We start from the raw sequence: 24,849 nt of genomic DNA on the forward strand, positions 1-24,849 counted from the left end.
GTGGTGCACTTTAACATACTGTGTGATTGTCTATTGCAAACCAGCAATGTAATCATGTTCACAAGCTCAGGTACTTTGTTCAGACCTCTGTTTCTCTTGGCTTTTCCTCAGCAATTATGATATGGTACCAATACAAAAAAGCCTCATTGTCATCAGGGTCCCCAGCCCACAGACATGGCTGAACACCTCAAACAACTGCTTTAAATATGTTTGGGTCGAACCACTCTTAATTAGAGAAGGTGAAATGAGATCAAACAATTAAAGAAATAACCATATTAATATCTTATAAGGATCTTCAAATAAAGCTATTAAATAGTACAATAACTCTACAACAAATAATTCAGGCTTGAGTTAATTTTACTAAAGGAAAAATTAAATACAAAGGAAAACACATTGTTCACTGCCCCATTCCTCAATTCATCTGGTTTTTCCCACACTGAACACACCTGGTGGAGAAGTGGCATTCATGTGCATGTGTACAAGAGCACGGTTGCATTCCGAATCGCATACTTTCTACTATATAGAAAAAAGATTTAGGATGTCCCGATTCTTGTGGCCAGATTTAGGATGGTACCCGGATGTCCTACTTCATCCGGCCAAGATTGTTAGTGTTGAAAACTGCATCCTATTTGGGCGATTCTGATCCACAGTCCAGTGCGCACGTGAAGTGACGTCACATCGACGAAGCCTCCATATGAAAACAAACGGGGATGCGACGGATATAAAAGCAAGAGGCAAGATAAACGCGCAATATTATGATGAAATAAGAGAGTAAAAGTATGTCCCAATAGTATGCCTACTGCATCCTAACTAGATTATTTTTATCGTCAGATGTAGTATGTAGAATAGAAAAAAGAAAGAGTATGCGATTCGGAACGCAACCCACAATTGGCAGCATCAACCAGGAAATGAACCTCATAGAGAAAAAGGATTAGAAATCAATACCAACAAGCAGCAATGAAACAAATATTCAAATTAGCATATATTAATTTTAATTTAGCTGAAAACACATACAAACAAATAGTCTCAACAACCTTACTAAAACCTAAAAATAATGTATTCACCAATGATCCTCAGAAGTCAAATTCTGGCATTTACAGTGTTACTTTCCTGTGGCCACTTCCCATACTGACCACTGGAGCACTGGGTGGTTTAGCATCCTCAAGTACTGAACACTGGCCTTTACTGACGGAGATGAAAAAGAAAATAACTAAACCAAAAATCATTCTTAAGTAGCCTTCTGCCACTTGCTCCCTTGTTTACTGCTCGGTGTCCCATTGAGTCTGCAAGTAAAGAAGCAACTGAATTATTTCAAATACTGGATATACATGGTTGGATTTATAAAGACAGAGCTTGGAATAGCATACTGTACAGTGCACAGTTCATAACAGCTCCAAGCATCATGACAAAGTGTCAGTTTGGCGTTTAGGGAGGCTCCTGCATGGTGCAGGTGAGTATGCAATACTTCACATAAGAATGAGGATTCACCTGAATAAAACTGATGTAGTTACTCAAGCACTATCATTTTTATTTCACTATAATGTGTGACTCTTGGATTGAGTCCATCGAATCAAGTGTGGGCCTACCTCGGGAAACGCCTGTGTATAGTTAATGAGGAAGGGTTGAACCCCAAAGGACATGTTTATTACATAATTGCTGCCCTATTCCTGTGTGCACTTGTAGTGTCTCTATGGTAGTCACTAATGAGTTTACAACGACCTTATCGTACGAAATGGTATTTTTAACACACACATTCTATTGGGAACCTGGTATATCTTACTGAAAAACAGGCCATGTGGATTCGATTACTTCCAGGGTTTCCATAATATATCCATAAAGTCATGGATGTATGATCGTAGACTGTATACAGTATGCCTATACGTGAGGAGAGCGAGTGTGTGTGTGTGTGTGTGTGTGTGTGTGTGTGTGTAGGAGGGAGAGAGGATGGGGGGAGCTTCATGGTTAAGCCAATGGGCGCGGGGCAGCGCTAATGTCATTTCTTGACGCTTTAACTTGGTGCCAGAGCTGCGCAGAGCGCAACCCAGGTCAGCGTCCTTCTCTCTCTCTCTCTCTCTCTCTCTCTCCCTCCTCATGATCATGCACTGAAATACCACATCCATCCAACTGATTCGGGACTCGAAACGGCACCGAGTTGTGTTTGTTGGGTGCAGTCAGCCCGGATGCCTCCAGTGTCTTAATTTTATTCTGATACAACGGAATATTCATCCCAGGACCCGGACCATATTACTCCTGAGAGGTGAGTGTCAAGTTGGTAGCTGAGAATTATAGCCTCACAGTGGGCTACTTGTTGTTCCAGAAAACTAATATAAATAAATAAATACATTGTTGCAACCTCGCTGTTAAAGTTCACATGGTTGTGTGAAAATGCAGGTTTTCTTTAACTTTTTTTTTTTTCGCCTTCATCTGTTGGAAATCACCACCAGCAATGTTAAGAGATGGACATGATTTTAGTCTCCGTAACTTTAATGTCCGAACACATCAAAGCATGAAAGAAAAAGGCTCCTAAACATTTTTCCTCCGTAGGAGGAGAGAAAAAGTGAATCTGTTGCCGAGTCGCATTTTTTTTTAAGCATTGGAATTTGGAAAGTGTATGTGCGTAAAGACGCGCTTAATGGAGGGGTGCATTTTGGTTTCCAGATGTGTGAACTCAGCTGTTGCTTGTCACTCAGGTGGTCTCTCTCTATAATTCTTTCTCTCTCGGTCCGTCTGCTGGTTTTCCTGGCTTTACGAGCTCACTCGCAGATTTCTTCTCATGCTGCTCTCCAGAATATATCGCATCAGTGTTGACAGACCGCAGCCCAGACCCGCAGAAACATTAATAAAGTGAAGCCACACCGCTTCAGCCACACAGCACAGTTGGCCAAGGAAGACACTACCTCATCTTCAATCATAGCCTACCTCAGACTTTTGAAACAAACTTTGAACTGCCAACCTCAGTATCTTTCAGCACAGATTGGTTCACGATGGCATTTTCAGCTGTCTGCCTTGTTTTATGATAGCCTACTGACTTTTGTCTCAAATTGAATAAAATGTATTTTTAAAGGTCACAAAGAAACTGTTTAACCACTGAATAGGCTACGTGTGTTACTGTCATGTTCAGATCATAGACTGTATGGTTGAAATGGAATTCTCAGTGTGTTGTCTACTGAAGCCAGTGCTGGCACCTAGTGGTAAGAGAGATTTTGCAAAGATGCTGCAGTGAGAGCTGCAGGCTTTTGGATTTATATTCTTAAGTCTTGAATGTTTAGTGTTAGCTAAATGACCTCAATTTGATCTGTAGCTTGAAGTGAACTTCTCTATATTTGGGATATATTTGATTGAAGCACACTTGGCCTGGCACTGCTGCAGAGTTTTCACTCCATGCGGGCTTGGCCTGCTGTTATTGAATGACAAAACCGCTGTGTAGTTAGTTAGCTGATCCATGATGAGAGCAGCCAAGGATCAGGTGACTGAGGTGTGTTCCCTCCTCTGTGGGAGGCCAGTCAGCCTGACTATGCTACACTCTGCTGGGGGTACACACTATGCAATGCTAAGCCTTTGTTAATGAGTATCTGTGTGTGTGTGCGCGTGTGTGTCCCTTTGGCTGTGTGTGGTATGGGCACCAGTGCTCATGGACCTGCACGTCCCTTGCTTGTTATGCCTGCGTGCGTGCGTGCGTGTGTGTGTGTGTGTGTGCGTGTGTGTGTGTGCTCGCGTGTGTGTGTGCTCGCGTGTGTGCATGCATGTTTGTGTGAGCGAGAGAGATATAGGTGTTTGGAAGCAAGAGTTAAGCTGCTGTTAATTGGTCAGCCATTTGAACCACAGCTGCTGAAGCGATCGGTATGCTTGGCTCGACCACTGCCTGCTGTGGGACATAACACTGACTCTATATGTTTGACTAATGCTTAACATAAACAGTCTTTTGTCTCTATATCAACTATGCTAACGTATGTGCATCAGTAGAATTTGTTTAAATAAATGGTTCCGCATTTTGGGAAATTCCTTAATTTGGACTTAAAAATTTAGCTAGAGCCAGCAGCCGCCTGTTAGCTTAGCTTAAATACTCAAAACGGGGGGAAACAGCTAACTAGCTTGGCTGTGCTCAACGGTAACAAAGTTCACTATAATATATACGTCATTCCTCTTTCATTTATCTATACAAGTCTGGAGTCTTGTCAGGCAGCGAGCAGAAAGTCCAATAAGTCACTGCACCCGGTCAAAAAAAGTGCAACCCATTATTAACGCTAAGACCCCGAACTGTCGATCAATACACTTCATTTTTCTGTACAAATTAAATAAAGATATATCTTGTTGATGAGTAAGTAACCATTTCTTAAAGCTAGGCTAGATGTTGTGCCGTTTCCAATTTTTCGTGCTAAGCTATAAGCTAGCACCTGTCCGCAGCTTGATAGTCACCGTATGGGCTTGAGTGGTATCAATCTGCTCGTCTAGCTCTCCACAAGAGAGTGATAAAGAGTACTATTGCCCAAAGGTCATCACAATAGGAGGAGCGTTTGTCCCTGAAGGTAAGGTTTGATAGTAGGTTTGTCCTAACTTCACAAATAAAGAGAGACAGGGTGAAAAGGTTGATTTTGTCAACGGTAGGAGAGGAGGCGAAATGTTCCAAGTGAGGAGGATGTGAATCAGAGGGGAGGATTTTAAGGAGATGACCTCTGGGGTTTCAACGTGATACAGAGAATGACTGGACATGTGACGTCATCCAATTTATGAGCCCAGCTTTGGTAGGAGATGCGGACAGGCTATAAGCATCTTTTACTTTTTTGCTGGTGGGCAATTTTTCAATTGACAGGCTAGTTTTTCAGAGCAGTGTCTCTCTATCTACACCGTACAGTTCTTCGTTTTTTCTCACATGCAACCCAGATTCTCATTCTCCAGTGGGGTTTGAGGGCCACAGAGGAAATCCAGCCTGTGGATTGTTTTGATATTGTTGGAAACTCTCCTGGAAAACCATTTTTGCTAAGCGACCAAGGGTGTTCTGGATTTAGAAACCATTGGCTCCTCATGCCAAAACACCTCATCTGATCAGAGCGGCGAAACTGTTTGAAGAGCTCAAGAGTTTGCCATGTTTCACCTTTTTTTTTTGTTTAAAGCCAAAGAGATTCGATCCAAGAAGAGATTTTTCCCTATTTAAAGCTACTTAGAGACACATTCTGCTACTTTTTAATGGATTATATCTAACGTATATCCTTGGTTGGTTTAAGTAATGCTTTTTGCTCCTCCCTAGTAATGAAAATACAGCGTTTTACAGCACATTCAATTTTATAAACACAAACTCATGTTGTATACATTGAGGAGGGACTCTGGTTCACTGGGGTCGTGCAGCATTCACTGATTTCTTGTGTAGAGGTGTTTGAGTTGGAACACGGATTGGCATTAGGTTCAATAAATGGAACCAATAAGAAACATAAACATGAATGTGAAGTGTGTGTGTGTGTGTGTGTGTGTGTGTGTGTGTGTTTGCACGTGTGTGTGTGAGAGAGAGCTCCATCTATTCGTAAGTCAACACTGTTCTGTCTGTGCGCCTCTGTCAGCCTAATACCTCAGACCAACATGTGTACACACAGGCAAGTTTGTGCTGTCATACTGAAATTAATCGAGTGTGGGGTTGTGTAAATCATTCCAAACCTCAGAAAACACACCCTCGTGCACACACACACACACACACAAAAACACACACACACAAAAAAACACACACACACACACACACACACACACACACACACACACACACACACACACACACGCGCTTGCCAAGCTGCTCCCCTGTAGTTGTATGTGAGGAGCCAAACAGTAGAGGACCAAACAGGAGAAACAGAACAATGAACGTTTCTTGGAAGAACATATACAAAACCAGTCTCAAAGTAATTTTACATTTAAATCGCCCTGTTAAACCAGTTATCAGCTGCATTATCACTGGTGTGGTGGGTTATTACATACAAATAGTATCAGGACAAACACTGGCAAAGAAATGCTGATTGTGTTCTACTCTGTGTACTTGTATTTAAACTTGGGTGGTTTTGGATTGTGGTTTGGACAAAACAAACAAACTAAAGATGTTGGCCAGGGATTGGGGTAATTGTGCTGGCCGATTGATCAAGAGATTAGGTGAAAATGAAAATGTTCTTTTAGCAGCCCGAATGTGCAAATATTTCACTACATGCAATGTAGAAATGTTTGTTCAGGGTCAACCTTTAACAGGTTGTTCTTGTTTGATGGAATCATTGCACTATAAAAGCTGCAAAGAGAAGCTAATAGTGTGCATGCATATTGGCCTAGAGTAGTCATAAAACATGCTAAGGAGGTGAAGGGTGCAGTGTGTAAATGTATGTTTGGTGGGGGGGGGGGCAGGGGATGTTGGGACGCCGGTCCTTGATCTGCGAACACTAATCGGGATCCTTGTGCTCATTGAGTGGTTACAGACCTAACCCTGCAGGCCGCATTGGCTCCACAAGCCTGGTATTATGGTCAGCTTGTGGGGAGGAAAAGTAAGCCAGGGCTCAGAAGAATATCAGACACTGAGTAATGGACGCGGAGAGGGAGTTGCACTCAACCCTGTGTTAAAACTTGCAGCGGAGCTGAAATAAAGTTGCCCGCAGCGCTTGCTAAGCAATGCAAAACTGAAGTGTTGTTGAGAGTTCCTGACTCTTGCCTGCGAGTGAGAGTCGATTTGGCACCACCTTAATTACCTACACACACAGCTCTATTTGATGATGATTAAAGCCACTCACAAACACACAGATACTCCCACCTGCCCAGACACTGCCAGTCGCCAGCCGCGGTGGTTATGGAGACATTAAAGGTGATGATTATTAGATGATAATAATTAAAAGGCTTTAAAGCTCCAGTAAAGGTAAACAGTATAGATAGAAGCACAGTCTCATATAGGAAGACAAGATTGCTGCGCCACAACCACGTAATTATTCCTCGTCAAATGACCACCCTGAGGCAGAACACAAATGATAGCTTTCGGTTTTGTTTTTGATTGGGAAGAACATAAAAGGTCTCCATAACAGATGTTGGTTTGTCGGGTGCTTCATCACTCGACTCGATACAATATTGCTGTTGTGATGTGAACACAGTTTGATGTTCCCCGACTTCGGGTTTTTTCAGTTCAGACAAAGGACCACCCTTGCTAGATGCTGTCGGAGAATGTCGAAAAATGGATCGTCCACAGAACCAAAAACAATCCTGCTGCTCTTATTGAAAAGCTGACATTTTGGAGACACGTGGTTTACATGCAGCAGTGACGTTGTGAGCCTTGAACTGTTTGAAGAAATACAAAAGATATGGGTGACACCCACTCTTTTTAGCATGGAAATAAAGTTTGCTTAGGGTAATAGATGGAGAAAGTCATTATTGTTTAAGCCATTGTTGGCTACCATTAGCTGGATTTTAAGGACAGAAACGGGTCAAAACACAACATTTGTTTATTTTAGCTGTTTTATAGATATATACAATGTATTTACATGGATGCCTTTTCTATGTGATTCCGGGATCAATGATTGGTTGCGTACATCAGGAAACATGACTCAGCTCATGCCTTCCCTCTTAAATTGCTGTCATGTGGTCTCATGTGTTGGACAGGGTGTTCCTGAGGCTGAGATGAACTCCTGAGCCCAATGTCTCAACTCAGGACTAATCGGGGACAGCCTGCTCTTTCATCCCTTTCTAATTTTTGGTTCTTCTTTCTTTCCTTTTTTTGTGCCTGACCAGCATATGCTCACATCCCTCTCTTCCACACCACTTCACCTCTCTTCTAATATGCAAGAAGCTTGAGGGCTGGTGCTCAAATTCTGTGACAAATTCAGCATGACATCCCCTATCATAAAACACTTTTACATGTACGTAAACATTGGTCTGTTGGGTGGTCTCCGGTCTCACGGGCCTATATCTCTCACGGTATCTCCCAGTTGCCTCACAACATCCCCAGAGGAATACCAGCTTGTTAATTCGCCCCAAAGGGGAAATGGCTCCATCCAATCTGATGCCACTCGGAGTCAGGAAATGGCCTGTTGTGATAAACACTGTGTAAGTGAGGGTGGGGACGATTAGAGGCTTTTCACCAAATTCGCCAAAAGCTGCACATTTGGTTTTTGCAGCAGTTTTGCACTCACTGGTGTGCTGCCTTGAGAATGGCATGGTCAATAAAGGTGCCATTAATCATATTTTTATATTTTTTATACATACGAATTGACCAAAGTCAAAATCGATGAGTAATGCGAAAAGTGCAAACATGTTCAACGTATAAACTTAAAAGGTGATTATATGTTGTTTGCAGCTTCTCTCCGCTGCCCCCAAGTAAGTGGCCAAAAAATCCTTAATTGTAGCTTAAATTCAATTTGTTTGTCCACAAACCATACCAGGCATCTCTGGATTGTACTTACTTCTCAAAGGGCAGCCTGTACTTTTTCTTTTTACAAGAGGTACACTGTCTTCTTATACAACCTGCCTCTCCCCCCCGCCCACATTAACCAGACCCCAACTGCCTTTGTGCTCTGTGGCAAGTATTCAGGCTGTGGTGCATCCTTTGGCTAGGACAATTTATTCTCAAAGAGAGAGAGAGAGAATGTAACAAATGAGTGGTTAGCTGATGAAAGCTTGGGGCTTTCCCTAGCGCTTGTCGCCAAACCAGTACAAACAGTGATTTGACAGCTGTCTGGTTTCTGGCAGTGTGAGATCCATCCGTTCCTTGTTCTCGCCTGAGAAAGGGAGGGCTTGGATTGCCTCTTGCATTAATGAAATAGTAAATAAATGCCTTTTGTGTTTACACTAGTGACCTCAAAAACCAGACAGTAAACTGGGGGGGCTAATGTGTTCATTATCTCTACCCGGCCACCCGTGAAATCCAGCATGTACAGGCTTGTTTATGTGTGTGCATATGTATAGTATGTATCCGCACACATTTGCCTGTTTCCATATGTTTTTATTTGTTCAACACTTTGCATAATGTGTCTGTGAGAGTGTGTGAATGAGTGCACTCGCATGTCCCATTCAGAGCAAGCCCTCTGGAATCCCCTGCAGGGCCCTTTACAGACATCTGGTTGTGGATGGACAGCTTATATCTCCCAAGTCATATGTCCAGTTAAGCCCCTGGCCACCGGCGTGCACATCATTACAACCCTCCTCCGGCTTTTTTCTCTGAACTTGGCTGAAACCCTATCGTTTGGTTCAGAGTCGTACAAATATGCTGTATATCCTTTTTATACAACTTCCTCCCCGCTCCGTCTCCCCATCTGCTGCAGATTAGTCTTCGGTGTGTGTTTAGAGAGCTGAGCCTGTCGCCGAGGCAGGACAGATAGTAAACCCAGAAGGTTTTGGTCAGAACTGTCAGGTAGGTCTGAATTAACAGAGAGGCCAGCTGAGGATATGGCTGGCTTGCTTGAGTGGTAAAGATGGGGGGGGGGGGGGGGGGTTGGTGGAGAGAGACAGGCTGCAATAGGGGGAGAGAGACAGTATCCAAAATGACACAGCCAGGCCACCAACCAAAAGGGTTTGTCTGTCTGTTTACCCGTGAACCTCAGGCCCGCTACTCGAGGGTCGGTGTGGAATGCCAACAGTGTCTGCCTGGCTAGATTCAAACCACAGGCCCCCAGAAGAGTGGAGAGGCTATGGAAGGGTGACAAACACCCTGGAAAGAAATGGCCAGTCACGCCACTTTCCCTGTGATAGTGAGTTTATTTAAGCACGGCGCTCAAAGCGACTTTCATATAACGTGTAGCCTCGATATCTGTCGGCCCCGTGGTATCCAAACCCGCCACCAAAATGTTACCGTTGTCGTGCTGCTGAGCTAAGCTGATATCGCTCAGCTGTTTTGTGAACTGTCTCTTTTCAAATCTGTGTGTGTGTCTATCACTGGCTCAGTAACCCATAGTAGCCCACCTTGGGAATGTGCCATGGAAGCTAAAAGGCTATATGGTTTCAGACACACACACACACACACACACCCTTCACCGACACTATGCAGCTTTGAAAACTGTGCCAGACCAGCCCATGTAGGCCAAACTTCCGCCAGAGTGTGACAAAGTGCCTGGGGCTGCGAACTTGGTCAGACCCGCCGTTCCCAGCTCTTGTTGTGTTTTCTCGATACTAAATTATGGGAAAGTGAGCGTTCTGGTTGTGTAACACAGGCCCGGTTTGTGTGTGTGTGTGTGTGTGTGTGTGTGTGTGTGTGTGTGTGTGTGTTTGTCAGTTCTGCTTGACTGATGTGCCATCCCTCCAGGGTCCTGTCATTAAGCCTCTGTGTACACAACCCCAATCCCTGGCCTACATCTATCTCCTATACAAGACACACACACACACACACACACACACACACAACCACCAACAGCTTTCCCATACTAAAAGTGTGATGCAACGCCACTGCTTGTATTGCACGATATGTCATCACATGTTGCTTTTTACATTTGCTTCCACTTCTTTTTTTTTCAGTATGGATTTGTTTTTCCTTCCATCTAACTTGAGTGACACAGCTCATTAAGGCCCTGACTGATCTGCTCTTTTCTGCTTATTTTGGCAGAAAAACGGCACTCTGTAAATCAGTCAGATTAATACCTAGATTGATAGGGGGACTGCACGGAACGCCAATAACAGTGCCACATCTTCCCTAGTTTCAAGTATCGCAGAGGCCAGTAAAACCAAAAAAAAAAAGTTTATATCTGAGGAGTGCAGTGTGTCACTTATTTTCCTGTTAACAGGAACAAGAGATCCTGGTTTCTTATCTTTTATTGGTGTCTGTACATCTGCGGTCTTAAAGAGCAGCTGGAGTATTTTGCTCTTAATCTCTCATTGCGATTGTTACAGTTTGTGGGGCTCACATCAATGGCCGAAACATGCATGTCATGCTTTTCTTACCATTCAAGTGAAGCAAAATGCAGTGGCGTGTGCATTTTGTAAACAAGAATAAGACAATGGCTCGCCTGTGTTCATGTTAAAAATATTTGCATTTTGTCTTTCTCCTCTCAATACAGTCGCAGCAGCCTGGAATTTTATTAAGAGTCTCGAAACACACACACACACACACACACACACGCACACGCACACACACACACACACACACACACACACACACACACACTCTCTCTCTCTCTCTCCTTTCGCTTTGGTGGTTACAGTGACCTCTGGCTTTTGTTAAAGAAGGAATGCATCACTTAACAATATCAAATTAGTGCTGGATGGGATGCAGCAGACCCACTGTTCTCTCCCTTCTTTAAGGCACATGCACTGTAGTATAGTGGCAATAGATTCCTATTGTTCCTTAATAGGTGTTAGACTTTTGTGGCGGTGTTTCTCACTTGTGTGAGAAGCTATACTCTCTTATTTCCTGCAAATTCCAGGGATTATAAGGGACTGAGAATGTAGTTGCCAATTTTAGCTCCACTCATCTCACACCTGAGTTGCTAAATATGACTAAAGAAATGTAGATTTGGAAGGTAAAATGCTAATGGTAAAGTGCTTTATACTGCATCCAAAGTGTAGGTGTTTATTCCTTTTTGTTACGGATACATATCCAAGCATGTATACAGTGCAATTTTGCAATCTGTGTTCTGCAGTTTGAAAACAATAGACCTTGGTTGAACTCTATTTTTAAATGCAAGTTAATATATATTTCATCATCTATCCTCTGTTGTTTTTCCACAGCAAAGAAGCAAGTTGCCTGATAAAACGGTTTGCATCCAAATGGATACTTTGACTTGGCAAGATAATTTACCCTTGAGCGACCATTCTAGGACTTGCATGCAGTCCGATTCAGGTAATGACATGCATTAAGCACTTTAAGTGAGGGAGACCCTGCCAAAACATTACAAATAATGATAATAATGAATAACTTACCTCACGACATAAGGGATAAGCCTCTATTCAGTTTCTGACAACCCCATTTAGCCCTGAAATAGCAATACTCTAATCAGTCTGGAAGCAGAAGAAGGGATTTTATAGAAACTCCACTTGAACGTCAGAATAATTGGCTACATATGCAGGAATATAGGCAAAAGCACAATAAAGATTGACACATACACATGCAAGGCTGAACAGCAGCTGCATTGAAGCAGCGCTCATATTCATTTTGCAATGATTCATCCAAAATTAGATACCTTCTATTTTGGAAGAGAATGAATAGAACATTTTATACGCATTTATTGGATATTTGATGGTGGCTATAGAATCAGATTTAGTTTCCAACCCCCAAAGCAGAAAGCTTTATTGAACTTGTAAAAAATCACAAACACTGGCGGCAGATGGAAGGCCCATGTGCAAAGGTTTCCCTTCTAGTACACTTAGAAAGAAAGTTTATCGCGTTTATCATGTTTGCTATCGTAGTCGAGCATTTTACCACGCTAACATTTGGTATTTAGCACGAAACATCTGAAGGTGGCAATAGGGTAAGAATCAGGGGATCACCAATTTCACCATGAGTTTATCTAGGCCCCATTAATGGGATGGCAATCCATCCAGTAGTTCCTGAGACATGTACCAAAGTGGAGAACCGTCCCACCAACCAACACCCCAAAAATAGTATAATAAAGAAATGGACTAACCAGACTGAGTTCTGAATAAAAAAAAACCCATCTTAATTGTTAGCCTCCCCAACCCAATCCCTACTTAAGCTCCCATCACGGTCACTTGTCAATTTCCTGCATTTTAGAGCACTTTTATTGCGGGCTCCCATTGTCCCAGAGGTGAGCAGGTAACACCCCGTGGTGGTTAACAAAACTCGGCAGAGGGGTTTTTTTTTTTTTACGACCCGAAACTTAAGTCACACTCAGCCTGGAAGTGACAGGGAATATTAACACCGAACTGGCGAGACCACTGGAGAGCCACTTAAACGGACCTGATATGCAGCAGGCAGCGAGTCGAGCTGGTGGGCCTTGTTAGCAGGGCCTAAAAGATCCATTTCCTGGTGTGAAAAGGGCTGCTGAGAGGCGTCTGTCGGTGTGAATGGGGCTGAATGGAGGAGGAGGAGGGGGGGGGGGGTCATAATGGATGTGAATTGAGACGTGGATGAGAGGTCTTTTTGTGTGTGTGAACTGGTTTGTCATATAACTGCTGCATATGGCCTATACGTAAGTGGGAAGTTGGAGATAAAAATCAGGGATAGACACTAGACTCTACTTGACTTGGGTTGGGTATTGGAGTAGATTTTACATTTCTATTATCAACAACTAAGCCCATATGACAAAGGGCCATACGGAAGACTAAAAATGAAAAAAATCACTTGAAATTACTCTCCAGTCAAATGTGAGAAAAGTCTCACTTTCATTGTTTGAAATGCTCCCATGGTGATTTGTTTGTCTGGGCTTGTCAGTGTCAGTTCGGCAGTGTTTATTGACCCGTCGGGGAGCTTTTTCAAGACTTTCGTATTTTTTCGGAGACAAATGTGTTCACAGTTATTCGGGTTTGTACAATTCATGGGGTGTCTTTCTTCTCGCTGATGGCAGGTTTTCTGCCCCGCTACACAACTTTCTTTGGAACAACTACGGTAGTTCATTTCAATCATATCTTCGGCTCTCATTCAGGTGGTGAGACAGTAGGAACATGGCCGTTGATGGTCACGTTCAGGAACTAGATGACAGCTTTAATTAATTGCTGACAGTTTGCATCACCACCCTGACCCTCACCCAGAATTCTATGAATCATCACTGAACGCTGGCTGCCATGGTAGAATTCATCAAGACATGAAGCTTAGCTTATGTTGGTTTTAATTCCGCGTTGCACAATCTTGTATGTTTAATCGCGTATTTGCACTCCACGCTGCTTCAACATCAGGAATGGTCTCCGTGCTCTGTTTGACTTGTGACGAACTGTCCTGCGACAAGTTGAGGCATGCCACTGTCCTTGTTGATTTGTGTTTTTTTTAACAACCAGAGGGACGTCTCCCTCTTGGCATTTGCATTCGAAAAAGATCAGTTAAACCCCCCTCTTGCCTCCTGGGGATGAAACAAAAATACTAATAGGAGAGCACAGTTGTGAATCACTGTTATAAATAAAAAATGAAGCAAAATGCTGTAGAAAAATAGCCTGTCTGGTCAGTATAATCAAGGTGAAGAAAAGGCCAAGTTACCAGTCGAGTTCTGTTCCAATAGATAAATGAAATGTGCAGCCAGAGGGAGTGAGTATGTGTGCCTGGTATGTGTGTGTGTGTGTGTGTGTGTGTGTGTGTGTGTGTGTGTGTGTGTGTGTGTGTGTGTGTGTGTGTGTGTGTGTGTGTGTGTGTGTGTGTGTGTGTGTGTGTGTGTGTGTGTGTGTGTGTGTGTGTGTGTGTGTGTGTGTGTGTGTGTAGGCCAGACCTGGTCTTGGATTTCAAGTAAAGAAAATGCCTCTAGATCTTGTCTGAACCCCCGGTCGCCAAGCCAAGGAAAGAAAACGCTGCTCGGAAATTCCTTTGAGAGACTTGATCAAAAGGTTTCTATACAAATTACTTCTGACTTTATTTGGTTTAAAGGTTAAGCAAATACTTTTGGCCAATGAAATCCTTTTATTGGATAGCGGTATATATCGGAAGGGTTCAGCCATTAAATCCAATTCATTTTCCATTTAAAGTCAGTATCTTTCCCTGCCTTGGAACAGTTGTGGTTTGGATCTTTCATAATCTGCTCGTGTGATATGTGAAGCTGGCAAGTGAAGGGCTTACATCATTTTAACTGCCCAACATTTAAAAAGGAGTAGTTTTAGGCTTTAGTGAATGTGTTTGTATTTATAAGCGCCGGGTCAAATGTCACCGTATAAACCCTCCATTACTTAGTTCCTCAGTCATCAGCCTCAGACATGTGAATGAAGCCATGGTATCATCCATTCAGCACACGTCCAAAGGCTTTGGCATGAGTGCTGATACATGACGTCTTTGCCTAATAATAGCTAGGAGCCATTAAAAACCTAGTTTGTGTTGATTGCGAAGGGGAGGAACTAAAAAAAAAGTTCGGTTTTCCTGAGGAGATCTGCTGATAAGTTGTGCTCCGACAAACTCCAAATATTTTCCAATATGTTCCTTGGCTGTTGCAGATACAAACAAACTGACACCTTCCAACACCGTCAATAAGAACTTGAGACACTTTCCGCACTCTCTCTTCAGAGAGGAAGCAGAGGAGACGACAAGGTCAACTGTCCTCTTGTTTGTTTTTGTAAAGGACCGTGGGTCTTTGGCCAGAAGCCCATGGCCCGGACTGAAGGGCTGATATCTGCCTATTGTCTGGGTTATCCTCTGACCTGTCCTCTATTTACATCGGGGCCTTCCTCACTCATTGTCTCTTCTCGTCATCTCAATTAAGTACTTGTCTGACGCAAAACATAAAGTCTTCCTGCAAAACGATATCCAGACCTTACGCAATGCACATCCAGATAAATGTATATCCGGAAAAAAGTCAGTGCACATCTTTTCGGTGGGGTTAAAACACAAAGTGGCTTTTACAGAGCATTGCCAAGAACCCCTGGAAAACTTGAGAGCTTTTTCTGAAAGGTTTTACCCTCTCGACTGGACTGCCAAGCTCCTCTCTTTCTCCTCTCACTCAATTTTAAATATGCGTTGCCATGCCAGGAAAGAAGGGCCGTTGGGGTTGGCAAAAGCACATGCACAATCCCATCTCTATGCACACACAGAGAGGATCTCTCGGTGTACCTCGCGCTCCTCTAAAGCTAGTTTGGCTAACGGAGTCATTTCTCATTTTCTAACAGGTATCTTGGCATGTGACAAACAGCTCTGTTGCCCTCCCTGCAAGTCACTTTGTGGCGTTGTCAAGGGGAGAGGGGCGCCTTTTGTCCGCCGGACAATCGAGCAAACTCATTTGTCATTTTAGGCTCTTTAAATGAAGCCGTTGCTGCTTTTCAGCCCTTTTCACAATGATGGATGGTGCGGAGCTTGTCCAAATAAATTAGACCAAACTTCCTCGGGCATATAACATGTTTTTGGGGGTTGTAGTTTTTTTGGGCGGTATTTTGGCCAGTGTTTTTGATGCGGATTGTTGTTCTGCAACTTCTCTCACCAATAAACATAACACCTCAGATTTTAAACAAAGTATTGCAGGTTTCACCCTTTTCATTCGGTTGGATAGCTATTTTTGTACAAATCTCTACACCTCAAGTTGTGCTCCCCGGATTGTCAGGAGTTTCCTGAAGTGGAGTGCTCTTTGACAATAACATCATTGTGGTTGGCTGAAGGGAGAGATGATGAGGATGAGGATGGGGGGGGGGTTGGGGTTCTCCTCTCACTCATCTAGCTCTCCAAAATACGAAGGGGGCGGTGGTATCAGTGACAGGGTGAGCAGACAGATCCCCTGCGTGAGAATCTCCTGAGATGGATGAGGCCGATTAAAGTGCGGAAGAGCCGTCACTATAACCAGGAAAACATCAAGAATACATGATGAAAAATTGTTAGTTGCCCTGAAATGATTGTATACCTCTAGATAAGAGTGATCAGTTTATTAATGCTATTAATGCAGCTTTATGGATCTCCTAGCAATTGTTTTGGTTCAGTCTCACAGCTTTCATTAGCTTCATATTGAGCCACGACAACACACACACAGCCATTTTCAGGAACGTAGCTCCAAAAAATCAACCATACACTACCTGCCTGGCACCAAACAAAAGACAGGCAAGTATTGGAACATTAAGCAGCTAAAGAGCCGGATATTTTTGTTCAGGGGTTGATGGCCGGTGGGCAAAAAAAGAGCTCTGTCCAGAAAATCCATTATATCGCAAATTTGATTTCACTAATGCCCTTTTAAAAGCACGATAATTTACCTCAGCTTTTTACTGTTAGCCATTATCTCAAAAACAAACCTCAATTTGCATCTAATTGCGATTACGCTCAAATGTCTGCACAAATGATTGATTTCATTGTTGAGATAATGGAGCAGCTGCATGAGGCCAAGAACGCTCGCATTAATCGCCATGTGATCTAATCAGCAGCTAAGTAGGAATGAATGTGACATTATTAGACCAAATGACATGAGGTGCATCAGACCGAATGACCCTATATAAACTATTGAATGACAAGAGGGATGAGTGTGCAGTCACTCAAATAAATTACAGAAATGTTGTCTTTAAGTAAATATCAATGATGTTGGTGATGCGAATAGCTACACATGTGAAAATAACTGTGTTTTGGAGAATTTGCTCTCATGCACTTTTATTTCTGCCTTAAAAAGAAAGGCAAGCACTTTAAGAAAAAAGAGCTTGAGCTTGAAATCGACTTTGGGAATACTCACCCTTTGCTCATTTTCTTTCAAACAATGAACAGCTGTCTAGCTTGTAGAACAACGCACACAAAAATCAAAAAAGAAAGAAAGAGAGAAAGACAAAGAGAAAGAGTGTGAGAGCAGAGCGCCGGACTTGTCATCTGGCTCAGGAATCCTGCAGCCGAGTTGGGGTGTGTGTGTGTGTGTGTGTGTGTGTGTGTGTGTGTGTGTGTGTGTGTGTGTGTGTGTGTGTGTGTGTGTGTGTGTGTGTGTGTGTGTGTGTGTGTGTGTGTGTGTGTGTGTGTGTGTGTGTGGAGTGAAGGGCCTGGTGTCGCTGTGGTGGAGGAAGGGGGTGCAGAGATAGGTGGGGTGTTGACTCTGGAGTTTGTGTGTGTGTGTGTGTGTGTGTGTGTGTGTGTGTGTGTGTGTGTGTGTGTGTGTGTGATTGAAGTGCAGTGGCAGGCGATTTGCTCATTTGCTCCGGGAGGGGAGGAATGAGGGAGGGGCCCGACAAGGCAAGGGCTCGGCTGGCCCAAGAGCACTGACACACACACACACACACACTCCCACACACACTCACAGGGATCAGAGACAGTCCAAGATAGAGACGTCACCTCTCTGCCCTCCTCCTTTTCTTTTGCTCTCGAAATTTGGACCTCGACCAGCCAAATGAGTTGCTCCCCAGCTGCGCAGTGAGTGCAACTTTTTTCTTTTTTTCCTCCACCCACAACCTCCCTTCACACAGCTGACGTTGACTTTCAAAAAAAGGCCTGAGAGAGGGGGGGGAATGCTGACTATTGAGTGGGGGAATCTGGATCTGATTAGAGCGTGGATCCGCTGAGCTTGATGCTGCTGCTGCAGACATGTAGCCAGGGGATTGTTGAAGTCAATGAGAAGCTTTATGTGAAGTGGAAAGAGAGAGATGCTGCTTTCCCTGGAGGTAAGAGCAACACAGAGTACACTTACTGAATGACTTTAAAGGGATTTGGTTGAACGAGGAGGCACTTTTGGCTGTCTTCAGCTCCACCGTGGAAAACGCTTGCACTTATGGGTTCCACTCTAACTCTAGATGATGTTGATGGAGAGAGAGAGGCGTGCTATGGATTGTGGGAAGCTTTGAAAGCAATGCCTGGAGTGATGGAAAAGAGGCTGACGAGAAGAGAAAGAATGGCTCGACTTGGCTCGAGATTAAAGTGCAGTCTGTCTGAGAGGTGATCCTGCGTGTGTGTGTGTGTGTGTGTTGCTCTATTTTTTTTTTAGATATATTGCACCAAAGTATGTCTAGGTTTTGGATCTTGTGTTTGGTGTTCTTCTAGACAGTTCCTATGTGCCTGTGCTGGTGGTCTCACTCCAGCTGTGTTAAGTCTCCCGTGCACCCCCTGACACCCATTTGGTCTTAAAATAACACTCTTGGCCAGTCTAAAGAGTGATGACCTCGGCCTTTGAACTCCCAAACAATTTAATGGTTTTCCTAAAGCAAATCCAGTGACGTTTGGAGGAAAAATAGCCTCTGTTTTGGTTTCAGCAAGCGTTCAACTTCTCCCAAATCTGTCCTCTGTATTAACGGAAGGTAACTAAAGCTGGGAAAGTGTTTGACCAGTTTGATATTTCAATAAATGTCGGCTCACTATTGGGGGGGAATACGATACACTTTAGGACAATGTGTGAAAGTCGAATCAGGATGTATTCCTTTAGTTGGCTGGGGGGTTGTGTTCATTTGAAAAATAACACGTGTTTGACCAACTAATTCCTCGGTGGAAGAGAGAGAGTCCTCTTTTAAAGAGAAAAAAGTGTCAGTTAAGCGGGGGAGGCGCTCATGATTAACCGTTAGCCGGCTACATCTGGCCAGTGTTTACACAGAGCCAATGTTTTGACTCTCTAAATGCCTTCTTCAAAAAGTTTCCCTTTTTAACCCCGCTTAACCTCCTCCTGTCACGTCTCGCGCCGGGGCCCGGGCTTAAAGGGAGGAATGGTGCGGTTGGACATTTTGTTTTTGTTTTTTTGGGTCAAAGAAAGCCATTGTGCTATTGCCAACGGGTGGCACGGTGTAATGTGAGTTGCTGTGTACGTTGGCTCAGGAATCTGCAGTCACCTTCCCCTCGGTTACCTCGTAAGGGGACGAGAGGAAGGAGAGTCGAAGGGCAGAGGAGGAGAGAAGAATTTGGGGAAGGAAAGCAGACAAAACTGAAGCCTAAATGATCGGTTAGAATAGGCCTATCGATTAGTTGGCTGACTATTTTGACAAAAGATTATCTCGTTTTAGTTTTTCAAAGGTGATGGTTTGCGGCTTTTGTCATATATGATGGTAAACTGAATGTCTTTGGGATTTTGGACAACTGGTCAAACAAAACACGTTTGGCTCTCTGGAACGTCATATTAATCAGTAGGCCTAATGAAAATTGTTCTCTCGCAGAGCCGTTGAGATAGTGGCACAGAATAAACTTGAGGGGAACATTTTTTTTTTTTTACTTCATCTAATTGCACCATTCACTTGTTTTAACTGGGTGAGGCAAGATAAAGCAGAACGGGTCAAGAAAAGCTTCTGCGTGATAACATTATCTATCCTACCATAAAACCTGATAGATTAGTCACTGAAGAACAAAGCGACAGTCAAATACCCCTTTGTTCTGTGATAAGAGCTTTGGTTGGACTTTTAACAGCGTTTCTAATCTGTAAATTCTGTGTTTTGAGGTCCTTGGCTTCATTCAACTGTATGCTAATGGGGGTGGGGGTTGGGGTTGGGGTGGGGGGGTTGCTCATATTACCCCAGTTTTGCTGCTGGGGTTTGACAACATGGAGCGGTGTGGGGAGGCCTTCAGGAGGACATTGAGATAGAGTTGACATTTCTATGAGGCTAGGGCTGCACAGTGTAACATCAAGTATTTGGAGGGAGAGGGGGTCAAGAAAGTGTCATAAATAAAGTGTTTCTATATATATTTTTTTTCTTAAAGGAGTATAGTCAGAAGGAAGGATTTTCATGTAAGATTTTGGCATTTGCTTATTCCACTTGTAATATAGTCTACTGTATGTGAAAAGCTTTTTCTCAAATTGCATACAGTGCTTGATTTCAAAGTTGGGTTAAGAAATCAAATATTGTATTACATAAAGTTCACCCCCACTCCCCATCCACATCATTATTGTACAGTCCCTAAGTAACTGATTATCACCTGGCACCAGCATTGGTCTACTCCTAAAGGAATTGAACTGACTGCTCTACAGTCAGTTAACAGGCATAACGTTTGGTCAATAGACGCCAGCAAGACGTTAATGTCCCTCACAGTGCTGCTTTTGTGTCAAAGATAAAACCTACATAAAGTTTGAGGGCGGGGGCCACTGTGAAGTTTCTGTCTGTTTGTACCCAAACACATTCTATTCTAGTAGAGATTTGCATGTCAAAGAAGCAGGGTCAAATCGCAAGTGGCTTTTTCGACACCTCGAGACCAAAGTGCGGTTATCAGTCTGAGAGGGTTCTGAAGAACGTGGCCGTCTAGATAAGAGGGCTACCGCTAAAGGCGAGACACACACACATACACTGACAACACTGATTAACCCCTATGCATTTCACAGTCCAACTGTTATCAGTTTGTAAAGAGTAAGGGAGGGAAAAAAACCTGTTTTGAAATGCAGCTGAAAGTGAATTCATGCTGCATTCTCTTTCCCTTGAAGGTTGGTCATTTGTCTTCTGTTCTATGATGTATAGTAGTTTGGTCACCACCTCATTTTTTGTTGTTGTTGCATTTTCTGGACCACAGTGGATCAAAGCAACAGATGTTAGGTGGGTAACAGCTGGACATTTCTATTGCGTCATTTCACATCAAGGAATTACAATCCTAAAAGGACCGTCTGAATGTAACCGATGTACCGGACACAGGGACATGTCCTTAGATGGTACAGAACATTGCTGCTGTTATATATGCATGTCCTTAATACAAAGTGAGTTAATTACTGAAGCTGGCAGGAGTCATGTATGGTTGTTTAGTGAGTGGAAATGCCTGCTAGGATTTTCCATTTTATAGCAGCATGAGTTTGTCTACATTTTTCCTTTTAAAGTGGACAAGTTGTTTTTTGGCCACTTAATAAAGCAACATTCTGTAATGGATATATACAAAGGAAGTATGACATACCACACGGCTGGGATGGAACAAAACATATTAGTTATTCTAATCTTGAGTGTGTGTCAAGAAGAGTGGGATAAGAGCGGGAGAAACGTTGTCCCTTTCTTCTCTGTTTCTCAGGAGGCCAGACTTCGCCACTCTTCTCAACCGTTTTTTTGTTGTTGCTATTACGTTAAACTCTTAAAACACTGTTGCGATTAAAATGTGTTGACGTAGCCTATTGCAGGCGCATACAAAACACAAAGGCATTTACAGTGGGTGCAAATAAATCAGATCAGATCAGCAACATCTCAGCCAATCGGTGTCGAGAAGGGTTGACGAACACTTGAACTTGAGTTCAGTTCTGTAAATGTGATTCCTAAATCCTTCCCTTTTCCTTATCCACAGCGCCCGTGCATGATGAACCTGGAGCGCAGTGAAAGAGGGGAGCGTCCTTCTCCCCGAGGCCCGGAGATGGAGCCTCGTGCTGGGGGGAAAATTGGGAAGATGTCCGTGGGCTTCCAGAGGAGCTCCACCTCCGACGACGACTCCGGCTGTGCGTTGGAGGAGTATGCGTGGGTGCCACCGGGAGTCAGGCCCGAGCAGGTATAGGACCTTGGCCACATGTTACACTGTTCTTGCAGAAGGACTTCATGTTGACAATAGCTCTTTGTGTGAATGTATTCTTTCCATTTGTTTTGAATAGGAAAGTCAAATTTGAGGTTGTGGGTGCAGCAAAAATGTAAATCCCAGCGCAAAATAACTAAATACTAAACACATTTATCGCACGTCATACAGTTGGAGTGTCTGAACGTGGAATTTTCCTCTAGGGAGGTAGAGTATAAACCCTAAAACTGCCCTATTTTATCCTGGAAAGGCTCACCAACAAACAAAATGTTTCATGGCGGTTTCCTTCTCCCTTCAGTCAGCAGGAGTTAGCTCACGCACAGATTAACATTACCACTTCCCTTGCTTTCTCTTTATGCGTGGAGCGGTTTCACAGCCTGCGAGTGGATTGACACTGACATGTTTGCCCCACAGTGTCACAAAATTGGGACAAACACATACTGTAGCAGCGGTCATTCTTTCACTGATATGCAGCCGCCTTTGGCTCTGCCTGATCTGAAAAGCATCTCTTATCTTGTCATCCGACTCACTCATTTATGTTGGTTAACTGACCGTAGAAAGTTAAGTTACAGAGTCTGTTTGTCTACGTCCACAGGTCCAGATGTATTTCTCCTGTCTACCTGAGGAAAAGGTGCCGTATGTCAACAGCCCCGGAGAGAAGCACAGGATTCGACAGCTCCTGTACCAACTGCCTCCGCATGACAATGAGGTATGAATAAGCATTGTTTTAAAAAAATAATTATGTTCTTGTATTGAAAAATTCAAGATGTTCTACTGAATGAAAAAAAGACATTTGTTTTGGGATCATTTTGTGCTGTAAGAAATTCCAAAGTCTGCAACTGAGTAAAGCCTAAAAAAACAGCCTGTTCTAGTAAAACTAAAACAAAGGCCACATTCCCCTCAACCGTTTGCCGAAACAAAAAAACAAACCCCCTCGCGACAGTAAAGCACATGCCAGTCTCTTCTGTACAACAGCTTTACGGTGTGTAAACCAGCACTCCTTTCACATCTGCGTTAATAGAGTTTACATTAGGAGATATGGTGGAGGGGTTATCACCAGAGGGGAGGGACGTTGTGTATAGGGGAGTGGGGAGGGGGGTGGGGGCTACTGTCTGGCAGAGGTGGTCTCTGTCCACACACACATGGAAGGTACACAATAGGAACACTCCGCACACACACACGACCGCACAGTGTTTGACTGGGTGGTTTTATGATGTTTGTCGGCAGACCTGGTGGTTGAGGGAGCAAACTGCCGGAGGATTCCTTGCGCAACTGTGGTTCAGAGGGATAAGCAGTCTGTGTGTGTTGTGTGTGTGTCAGAAAGGGTGAAACGGAGGCAGTGTTTGTGTGTCTGTCTGTGTGTGTGTGTGAGAGCGTCACTTACGGTTGTTTAGAGAACAACTGGGCTAGTTAGGATGGTCGTGGGTCTTTTATCTTGGCCTCCATCACCATCTCTAAACACAGAAGAAGGGTTTGTGTATAACTCACGCCATCCTTTCAACCGAGCCTTCTTAAGAATAGGTCTAGATTGAACCCTTTTTCCAGACAAATATGTACTGCGTGTGTTGCGGCTCCCCAAAGTTTAAAGCGAAGATGAAAAATGAACCATCGGTAGTGATGGGACTATATTTCTCCTTCTAACCAGCATCCCCTCTTTGTTACACGTAAAACATTTTTTTTTAAATGTCCCAACAATTACACAAGATCGTTTAATGATGTTGTAAAGTTTATTTTCTTGCTGTCTGTGCAGTCAGGCTAATATATCCTATTGGCTACCAGTATTTGAGCTAAGCTAAGTAGCGACGGGCGACCTTAGCCCTTGTCTCCTTCAACAATGCAAGCGTGGTTAAAGGAATGGTTTATGTCGCTTTTACTGGAACCGGATAATGAGGCAATAACTTTAAAAAAAAATTAAAAAGTAACTTTTCCTTTAAATTGACCTCTTCTGTGTCGACTTCACTCATCTCACTCTTCTTTCTCCACCAGTTGCGTTATTGCCACACCCTCTCCGAGGAGGAAAAGAGGGAGCTCCACATGTTCAGCGCCCAGAGGAAGAGGGAGGCGCTGGGGAGAGGAACACCCAAGATCCTGCCCAGAGCTCTACAGCACACCCGCTGTGAAAATGTAGGTGCCACATGCGAATACCAACGAGCACCCACACACACACATGTTGGCTGCTTGCGTCATTTTGCTATGTGAGGTTAGCAAGCAGTTAAAAAGAAAACAAACTTGTGGGTCTTGAGCTATTTATATCAGCAACAGCAAACACACCCACTATCCCATCCTATCCCATACCAACGCATTGCAGCCCCGAGGCACAATCCTGATTGGCTAATGCGATGGTTTTAATCATGGACATAAACCTCCTCATTAGTGCGAGAGGGGAAGAGGGGGAAATTGGGAGGCTCATGGCTCAAGCCGAGCGGAGAAGGCAGTTCCTCCCGAGGAATTCGGCAAATTTCCTGCCCCCCATCTATATCTCAGCATGACTGACTGTACAGGTTAACAAGTAATCCTTGCATAGAGTCTTAAAATCTGACTTTTTCCAAATAATACACAGTATGTGGCACATCAATCCACTGGTATAATTGCATAGTATGTGCAGCTGGTTTGTAGACTTTTTTTTCTGGAGAGGAGAAAGCATGTTTCTGCATGTGTCCCTGAAAACTGTTGAAGTAATGCTGGGCTTACACTAGAGGACTTTTAAAAGACTTTGAAAAGACTGACACCCTCTCACATCTAAAGACAATCAACTCACACCTGAAGACAATAAGTCATTAGTTCTCAGTCACAGAATGAGATTTTGAAAAGACAGGGGGTCTCATAGCCTGGTCCAACCAGACCATCGTACTTCATTTAATTTGTACAGAAGGTCTGAAACTGCTCTATTTGGCAAACGTTCACTCACTTGGAGGCAGGTGGAAGCTCCTGGGATTTCAGTC

The 24,849-nt window shown here is 43.6% G+C and overlaps 1 protein-coding gene across 1 annotated transcript in view; it reads left to right on the plus strand.

Moving 5' to 3' along the window:
- The first annotated feature begins 2,079 nt into the window (after positions 1–2,079).
- The window catches only part of prickle1b (prickle homolog 1b), a 28,246-nt gene continuing 5,476 nt past the window's right edge, over positions 2,080–24,849 (plus strand). The window contains exons 1-4 of the mRNA XM_080050874.1: positions 2,080–2,257; positions 21,689–21,886; positions 22,503–22,616; positions 23,894–24,031. Of these exons, the coding sequence (XP_079907000.1) occupies positions 21,698–21,886; positions 22,503–22,616; positions 23,894–24,031 (441 nt within the window). The 5' untranslated portion in view covers positions 2,080–2,257; positions 21,689–21,697. The remainder of the gene's footprint in view (positions 2,258–21,688; positions 21,887–22,502; positions 22,617–23,893; positions 24,032–24,849) is intronic.

The sequence above is a fragment of the Ammodytes marinus genome, assembly GCF_949987685.1.
Source record: "Ammodytes marinus genome assembly, chromosome: 22".
NCBI lineage: Eukaryota > Metazoa > Chordata > Actinopteri > Uranoscopiformes > Ammodytidae > Ammodytes > Ammodytes marinus.